This window comes from Pecten maximus, chromosome 10 (genome assembly GCF_902652985.1).
Source record: "Pecten maximus chromosome 10, xPecMax1.1, whole genome shotgun sequence".
Taxonomy (NCBI): domain Eukaryota; kingdom Metazoa; phylum Mollusca; class Bivalvia; order Pectinida; family Pectinidae; genus Pecten; species Pecten maximus.
Window position 1 is genome coordinate 34,065,804 of NC_047024.1, and position 9,794 is coordinate 34,075,597.

The window sequence follows — 9,794 nt, forward strand, 5'->3', positions numbered from 1 at the left end:
TCTTGTTATTGTCCTTTTTGAGATGTTTGTCTTCCTTTGCATTTTTTTCGAATAGATTATGAGTTTCTATAAGTTTTATTGTAGGACATGAATAGATGAATGGCAAAACATTTGATTAAACAGGGGGACCGGTCCCTAACGGCAGCGTAGAACTATCTGCGAATTGGAAGTTTGTGACTTTGCGTCATTGTGTAATATTGTTTGATAAAATCTGTCCTGCAGGTTTCAATCATTCAAAAAAATAAAATGCTGATATTTTTAAAACTGCATGACCTTTTTGTTATCTTATGCAAGTATTGTTACTCTGTAAAACTCTTTACAACCCCAGAGGTTCCTGGGCGGTTAAGTTATATTCACCATGTTTTGATGAAGGCTTTTGCAACAATTCAACGATGAATCAAGTTTGCTTGATTTCATCGAAATTATGTTTTGTCCATCATTGTAAGAGATATATTAAGAAAAAAAATCACAAATAGGAGTTGAAATCATTACGTTAAGCAGTCTTTAATTTAATTCATAACATGGTAATGTTTACTCTCCTTAGGGTCTGTTTCGACGGTAAGATTTAAACCCTGCAGGTACATATGTTGCTTGATCCCTGTTAAAGAGAAAGGAAGAAAATATTATCTAAAAAGGATTTGAAAAAATAAAGTTACTAGTATGAGAGTTAGAGAGATAATATCGTTATGTGACAATTCTCAATGATATCACACGCTGCTAAAAATACAATTGTTTGCTATATCTGATATCAGAGAGGCTTCCAACGGCTAGCTGACTGGCAAAAAAGACTAACAATATGGAAGACTCTGCATTGACAAATTCAACCGCCTGATAATAAAACAGACTTGGATGTAGTATAATCTCACTTACCATAAATTTTTCACAGATATAGTTCTTTGCGCTGGCACAGCTCTGATCATCCCATCTAAAATCGGCTCTGGCCCAGAGCAGCATACAGTCCTGATTGCCGTGATAATTATCTGGCTGGCCCCTGTCCCAGTCAACACAGTCTCTGTTCACTAGAATGTTGTACGGATTCCACACCCAGCGACGCTCAGTACGTATGTCATTACCGCCCAGCCAGAAGTCCCCACCTACATAAATGTGTGTCAAATCAGTATATAAAGGCTACTGTTTATTGGTTTATGTTCGAATCCTACCCGTTGCTCTTTCTCGTTTAGATATCATGAAATGTATGTAATTGTCAGCGTATTGTAGACACAAGTGAATGGCATGTTATGAGATAAATTAAAAAATGAATATTTTAGCATTAAATTGGATTCCGTAAGAGTTGAACACAATATGTACGCCCATCACATTACAGGAAACTAGCATTCGAAATGCACATTTATGCATGTATTCACACTGCCAGTCGGTAACCAGTACGAAAACTGAGGGATGTGGTCGTCATGGGAAAAGACACCAGCGCCCTGTTTTTGTTGTTGGAGATATGACTGATTTATAAAGCGATGTAACCCGAACGTTTCCAAAATACCATTTTTGCAAACAGTGACTTAATTAGAGTGAACTCTTTCAAGATGGACGTGTAATTATTCTAAATAGATTTTGCACATAAAGTTGGGTATGTTATGTAATCATCTTTATCTATAGAACCTTAACTAACTCTAGTCATTAACATCGCCGAGATTAAAAAGCATTTTACTATTAGTTTTTCAAATATACTTTTATTACTTGAAATTGGTTACTCACGGCATAATGACTTTGCGCGGTACTTGACCCATTTCAACTCAGATATGCTGTTGATGGCGACCAGAGTTCCTCCCCGAGATGCGCATGTAAACTGTAAATGAACATTAGATTTCTTGTGTTAGTGGTTGTAGGAACTCAAATACAGTGGTGTTGTAAACAGATAGTACGGATAGAAAACATTGTATCCATTTAAAAAATTGATTATTAGCCCTGATTATCTTAGTTTCGATGCGCATAAAACAAAATGCTAAATATTTTCTTTAAAGTTAGTAACGATTTGAGTAAGATACTGTGGTACCAGGACTATTTATCAAGGGATAGTTACTGCGGCTTGGTAACAGGACTGTTTGTTTATTGTGGAATACTTACTGTCACTTGGTACCAGGACTGTTTATCGTGGAATACTTACTGTCACTTGGTACCAGGACTGTTTATCGTGGAATACTTACTGTCACTTGGTATCAGGACTGTTTATCGTGGAATACTTACTGTCACTTGGGACCAGGACTGTTTATTGTGGAATACTTACTGTCACTTGGTACCAGGACTGTTTATCGTGGAATACTTACTGTCACTTGGTATCAGGACTGTTTATTGTGGAATACTTACTGTCACTTGGTATCAGGACTGTTTATTGTGGAATACTTACTGTCACTTGGTACCAGGACTGTTTATTGTGGAATACTTACTGTCACTTGGTACCAGGACTGTTTATTGTGGAATACGTACTGCGGCTTGGTACCAGGACTGTTTATTGTGGAATACTTACTGTCACTTGGTATCAGGACTGTTTATCGTGGAATACTTACTGTCACTTGGTATCAGGACTGTTTATCGTGGAATACTTACTGTCACTTGGTACCAGGACTGTTTATCGTGGAATACTTACTGTCACTTGGTATCAGGACTGTTTATCGTGGAATACTTACTGTCACTTGGTACCAGGACTGTTTATTGTGGAATACTTACTGTCACTTGGTATCAGGACTGTTTATTGTGGAATACTTACTGTCACTTGGTATCAGGACTGTTTATCGTGGAATACTTACTGTCACTTGGTATCAGGACTGTTTATCGTGGAATACTTACTGTCACTTGGTACCAGGACTGTTTATCGTGGAATACTTACTATCGCTTGGTATCAGGACTGTTTATCGTGGAATACTTACTGTCACTTGGTATCAGGACTGTTTATTGTGGAATACTTATATTACTGTCACTTGGTATCAGGACTGTTTATTGTGGAATACTTACTGTCACTTGGTACCAGGACTGTTTATCGTGGAATACTTACTGTCACTTGGTACCAGGACTGTTTATCGTGGAATACTTACTGTCACTTGGTATCAGGACTGTTTATTGTGGAATACTTACTATCATTTGGTATCAGGACTGTTTATCGTGGAATACTTACTGCGGCTTGGTACCAGGACTGTTTATCGGAACTGAAGAAGTAGCAGTGATTACAAAATGGCACCCAGCCTCTCTCACATCCCCATGCGGAAACTGAAAAAATTGTTTAATGCAATAGGCAATCGTACTCAAAATCTATAATTGCCAATCAAACCATATGCAAGGCTAGAATTGACAGACAAAACACTTGTCTTCGAGGTCTTTATTTTCATATTGGCCAATGACCGCCATTAAATTATTCGCCCAGACATTGGTTCCGACCGCCGTCCTTAAAACATGTATGTCTACACAATCATCTCACATATAGTGTTTCAGTGCACTACAGAAAGGATTGAGAATGAGAAGTTATATTTGCTAGAAACAAAGCAACACTACTTCACGCGCATTAATAATTAGTAGATAGCATGCAAAAGTAAAACCAATGACGATATATATTATATTTACATTTTACCAATGAAGCGAAACGAAAGAATCTGTTGATATTGATTTTGGAAAGTTTGATTATGATAATTTATTTTGTAAACTATGACTATTTGGTCAATATTGTTGAAAATGTTCCAGGACAGAATAGGCCAATGGAGACTAACTATACAGCCATCCCCAATTGTCTTAAGATATGATCATGTTACATAATGAATGGTACAACCAGTACCACACGCAGCACCATATAGACAAATAAAAATATATAACAGATCTACAATGATAAATGACTATTACTACAGAATGTTTCATAATTTTCACCTGAAAAATCCGTAACTGATATATTAGTAAAAATATATTATAGATAAATAAATAAATAAATAAAAGGCATAACAAATGATGTGTTGTAGGAGCTTACCTTGGGAGATGGCGACGGTACCGAGAAGGGCAGTTACTAGGAGAATATTCATGTTGAACGTAGTCTCCGAGGATCGTACGGAACAGTCGGATAACCCTCTATTTATACAGAGTCTGAAGCTTCTGTACGACACCTGTTTCCATCTTATAATCCGATTGTTATACATAAAACGTGTTTTTATTCGCTCCATTGCATTAACATCATACAATTCTAAAACCTTACTTGGTTAATCCAGCGTCAACAAGGTGTTATGTACATATCTATATATTGTTATTATGTTTATGGTTTATGATGTAGTAGATTTGAATCTTTATTCTTTTAGAAGGTTCGAGTAGTAGTATATATACATTAACATTGAATAGAGTTAAGGTTAAGTATTCTGTTCAAATATATACTAAGTACAAAAAGAAAATGTAAACAAGATTTTTGAAAAATAAATAAAAACATTAAATAACAATAATTTGTCAACATGAACCTTCGCATGATAAACGTATTGCGTTTTAAGTACGTGCTGTTCGTGCTTAGTGCGTAATTATCGAATTTCGGATTTTTTTTAACCGCATTTTTGCTATTGTGAAACTATTCAACACCAATACATGTTTAACAATAAATATTTGTACAATCCTTGAAAGAGAAAAAGAAATGAAATATCGTGAAAAACACCTTGTTTGGCATAGGACATATATAGAGGATATTGAATGGTTTCCCGTTTCATATAACATATATTTCACGAGTATGACAGAATATCGATATTTTCACGAGTGCGAAGCACGAGTGAAAAATATCGAAATATTCTGTCATACGAGTGAAATATATGTTATATTTTACTGGAAATCATTCATTTTTCTTGTTATTGCATTTCGTAAACTTATAAACAAAATGAAAAATTATAGTGTCAAAAAGTGCGGGAATCAGTAATGGCGTCATCTCTTTGTGACGTTACTTCACGTCAACTTGACGGCGCCATTTTGAAAGGACTGAGCAACGCAATTTAAGCGTTTTTCTGCTCTTATAGAAGAATCTGTGCGTGAATAGCTAACGTCAAGTGAGTATTTTGTCAAAAACTAGTCTGAAAATTTCAGAAATACAGCAAAATAACCAATTTATCTATCTCCGCTTCGATTGAAAAAGTCGGCAAGTTTCAACGAGGTGAATACAAAGGTCCGCTCTGATTGGTCAAAAACGGAAAACTTATATTTTCTTTGCAAAACTTATATTTTCACTGCAAAATCTTATATTTTCACTGCAAAATCTTATATTTTCACTGCTCATCGCTGCAGTGAAAATATAAGTTTTATTAGTTTGGTATTTCTATATTTCACTGGCAAAAATGCAATAAATCCTTTTATCGGACGGGATAAGGCGTGTGGTAGACAAGTTTTCATCTGTTTTTTGTTCATTTCTTTAATCGAACAAAATCAACTGCAAAACAAGCATGTGACATAATTTAAAATTTTTCAACCATCATATTTGCTCCTTATGTTACACTTGTACGCGAAAATCACCAAAATCACTGCATATAAAAATAAGCGCAATTAAAACAAAAGTTTTACATTGATACTTAATCAGTAGATATACCGAGTGTCATTGCATTTTATTGTGTAAATAAATAAAAAAAAATTCTTTAGCATACTTAGAAACACTAGAAAAGTGCTTCCCTAATCTTCCAAATATTGTTTTGAAACTGATCTGAGTTTTACAAATCGACAATTACCTGACACACCGATTCTCTTTTGTTTGAAGATTTGTTTCCTATTCCTATGTTGATTTTGAGTAATGGGGTTTACTGGACGACTTATAGAGCAAGTGTTAAATTATATATTTTTATATAGGAACTCTTCAGTGTAAGTACCAAAGAAACGAGCAAACGCTGATACACGAATAAAATGGATCCTTATTAATCAAATAAATTATTTGCAAATAATGTTCAAAAGCATATAGTACATCGGTTGATTTTGTTCGGTTGTTCGTATAAGCTGGTAGATTCAACATTGGAAAAACCATGTTTGGTGTGAGCTTTTAATGAATTTATCTTAATGGAAGCTATGAAGCCCGTTCAGGGTTACGTCAGTGATGCTTAAATGCGGAAACTAAGCTCTATATACGTGGAATATATAGGATGTTAAATTATTAAAATATACCGGTACGTGTGACCATTAGGAAGATTGGCACACATACCCATTAGGTCTATAAATAGGGCAAAATAGGGATACCCAGTAGAACCTATTTGATTTACATAGAGTTCAGCTTTTACATATTTAAAAAAGTATTGCAATGCAATGGTGACGTGACGTCTTTTAATTGTCAACCCAGCGTCATTCTATTGTTGACATTACGTTATTGTATTGACGTTAGCACGTGCTGTCATAAACTAGGGGTAGATAGAGAAATCACACCATAGGTGGATACATATAAATATTGAACAGTTAAAACGAGCGGCGAATCTGTGAATGATAGCATATACCATTTTCATACCCGATTCTCGTTTTAAGGCGTTAAATAATCTCCTCTTTACTTGGATATACATGGTGGTCTTGTCGATGAATCAGATACTTTTACACTTCAGAATTTAACTACTACAACTTACTAATCTAATTTCACCTCGCATATGTTAAATTTGTCACAAATACATGGGTCTTATCCCAGCAATTTTCTTTGAAGTCTGGGTATATAGTATTGATATAATGATGATCTCCTCCCACGGTCTGCCTTTGTGCGTATTACATTACATGACTTGTAACATGTCAGAAAGCGAATTTAACAACATCAACAGTATAAGCCTAGTTTTAACACACGTGTTAAGGACGTTTATATAACATACTGACACGTGCTATCTTGGTGTGACCTTTGTACACCTGCAAACACTAGAAGTCATATATTGCTAGGGTAGAGATACCCTAGCGGGAACATTCCAAATAGATATATCAATTAACAATGGCTCTGGTAAGTATAAAATAAAGCTGCCCATTATATTAAGTGATGTTTACCGTAAGGAAACAAGTCGTATTGGGATACCAACACCCACCAAGAACGTGTGCTTTTGAGCCATTGGGTTGCACGGATAGCGAATTACCAAATATATGTTGTTTAATATCTATTTAAATAATACACTAAAATGTCTATATCAACGCCCATAATACGAGGAAGCATTTTGGCGCGATATCCTTGAGTTGATGGATTATAATTTATTAAGATTTGTGAACTTGGCTGATATTTGCTATTTGATATTACATTAAGCATGTACATTTAAACAAATAAGAGAGGAAACCAATTGGTGGCGTAGAGTACTAGCTGTGGTAACGCGGGTCCTTGACATTACTACACACATTTTGACGAGGCTAATGTTGTTATGAAAAAAAAAAAAATGAATGCAATTTCCGCCATTGCTTTCGAACATTCAGGATATAAAAATAACAAATATTTTTCACTTCTGTGTATACTACCTTGGTATCTCTCACGAGTGTCAAAATATCAAACACACTATTTGTTATTACTAAAGACACTTCGTGTATCCATTCTATTGAAAAAACATTGCTTTTGTTTTTTTCATAATACTTCAAGGCAAGTTACCGATTAAATCAAAGAGCACCAAGTACAATAAGACCATCCAGTCCAGTCAGATACTGCAGTACATTTTTCGTTTTGATACACTGTACGTTTAATTAATAAACAGTTAGATGTTAACTCATGGGTTTAGTTTGTTTATCAAGTTTACTTTCACACAAGTTTGACATTTATTCTTTAACTTCACATATCCCGAAGAAACTTGTATTGCGGATCCCTCATGTGGCCGTTGTGGGTTGGTGGTCTGGTGAGATTATTTGTGTCTTACTTCATTTTGATATTCATTTGTGATGTAGAAATGCCGGTGGCCGAGTGGTTAAGTTGAGTTCGAAACCAGCCTGGGGCTGTAGATAACCGTATGCCGTATTTTTCGCCGGGTACACTGGCTTTCATCTACCCCCCAAAGACCTCGCGCGTCGTTAAATGATCCTGTCTGTTAATTGGACGTTATACATAAAATGAACCAAACCAAACCGAAAACCTAACGACTTTGATGTAAATAGCTATACGTAACAAATTCAGTTTTTTATTCAACGGGAACACTAGCTTTCAATTCAGAAGTTATTAATCTCAAGAAAAGTGATAAAGTCATTTTTCAATTCGTGTTAACTATCAACCAAAATATATAATACATAATAACTCATGTAGTTAAACACGATATACATTAAAAGCTTTATAATGTAGCGTATACTGTTCAATCTACATATGTAGATAGAATATTTCTTTCAAGCAATACGGCAGTACGTATATCAATTATTTAGCATTATTTTTTCAAATGGATATGCAGGCTTTGTTTTTTTTGTTTCCTTGATGCCCGTCCTCGTACATATATCCGTACGGGTTTTTTGTTTTTGTTTTGTTTTTGCTTTTGTATTTGTTTTAAATATTTTTAACATCGATACTTGATCAGTAGATATTTCAAGTGACCATATCATTGCATTCTATTGTGTAAATAAATATAATGGTTTTTTAGCATATTTAGAAACACTAGAAAAGTGCTGCCCAATCTTCGCAATGTTTATTTGAAACTGATCTGTGCTGTACCAATCGACATTTGCCTGACACAACGATTCTTATTTTTTGAATTTTTTTTGTTTGCCTTTTCCTATTCACATGTTGATTCTGAGTAATGGGGTGTACTGGGGTGACTTATATATCAAGTGTTAATGTTTATGTTTTTATATAGGAACACTTCAGTGTTTTCTGTACCTAATAAACGAGGAAATGCAGATAATCTAATGAAATGGGTTCTTATTAATCAAATAAATTAATTTAAGATAATGTTCAAAAGCATATAGTAAATCGGTAGGTTTTGTTGGGTTGTTCATACAAGTTGGTAGGTTCAACATCATTTTTGGTGTGAGCTTTTAGTAAACTTATCTTAATGAAAGCCATTTCAGGGTTACGTCAGTGATGCTCTAAAATGCGGAAACTCAGGTCTATGAAGGCGGTAAATATAGGATGTTGAATTACCACAAAATACCGATACGTGTGACCATTAGAAAGATGGACAAACATACCCATTAGGTCTATAAATAGAGCAAAATAAGGATACCCATAGACACTTGGGTGAGACAACTATGAATATCAACCCTCGGAGATTTCCCTTCCGTGTCCTCAAGTAAAGGCATGTTGATTTTCTCCAATCATAATGTCTTACTTACATAGAGTCCTGCTTTTAGATATTTCAAAAAAGTATTGCAATACAATGGCGACGAGACGTCTTTGAATTGTCAACCCAACGCCATTCTATTGTTAACATGACGCTATTGTATTTACGCTAGCACGTGCTGTCATACACTAGGGATTGATGGAGAAATCACACCATAGGTGGATACATAGAAATATTGAACAGATAAAACGAATGGCGAATATGTGAATGATAGCATATACCATTTTCATATTTAATTTTCGTTTTAAGACGTTAAAAAATGTCCTCTTTACTTTGATGTACATGGTGGTCTTGTCGATGAATCAGATACTTGTACGTTTCTGATCATGAACTACCCCAATTTACTAATCTAATTTTACCTCGCAATGGCATATGTTAAATATGTCACCAATTCATGTGTCTTATCCAAGCAATTGTCTTTGAAGTCTGGGTATATAGTATTGATACTATGATGATCTCCTCTCACGGTCTGCCTTTGTACGTATTACATTACATGACTTGTAACATGTAAGAAAGCGAAGTTAACAACATCAACAGTATAAGCCTAGTTTTACCACACGTGGTAAGGACGTTTATATAACATACTGACACGTGCTA

At 34.9% G+C, this 9,794-nt stretch overlaps 1 protein-coding gene across 1 annotated transcript; it reads right to left on the reverse strand.

The window, feature by feature from the left end:
* Nucleotides 1–495: 495 nt before the first annotated feature.
* LOC117336644 (perlucin-like protein) lies at nt 496–4,013 on the reverse strand. The gene is made up of 5 exons (XM_033897255.1): nt 3,962–4,013; nt 3,125–3,222; nt 1,711–1,801; nt 871–1,094; nt 496–598 (listed from the first exon to the last, which is right to left on the reverse strand). The coding sequence occupies exons 1-5, from the start codon at nt 4,011–4,013 to the stop codon at nt 566–568; spliced, it is 498 nt and encodes a 165-aa protein (XP_033753146.1). The 3' UTR covers nt 496–565.
* Between the last annotated feature and the right edge of the window lie 5,781 nt (nt 4,014–9,794).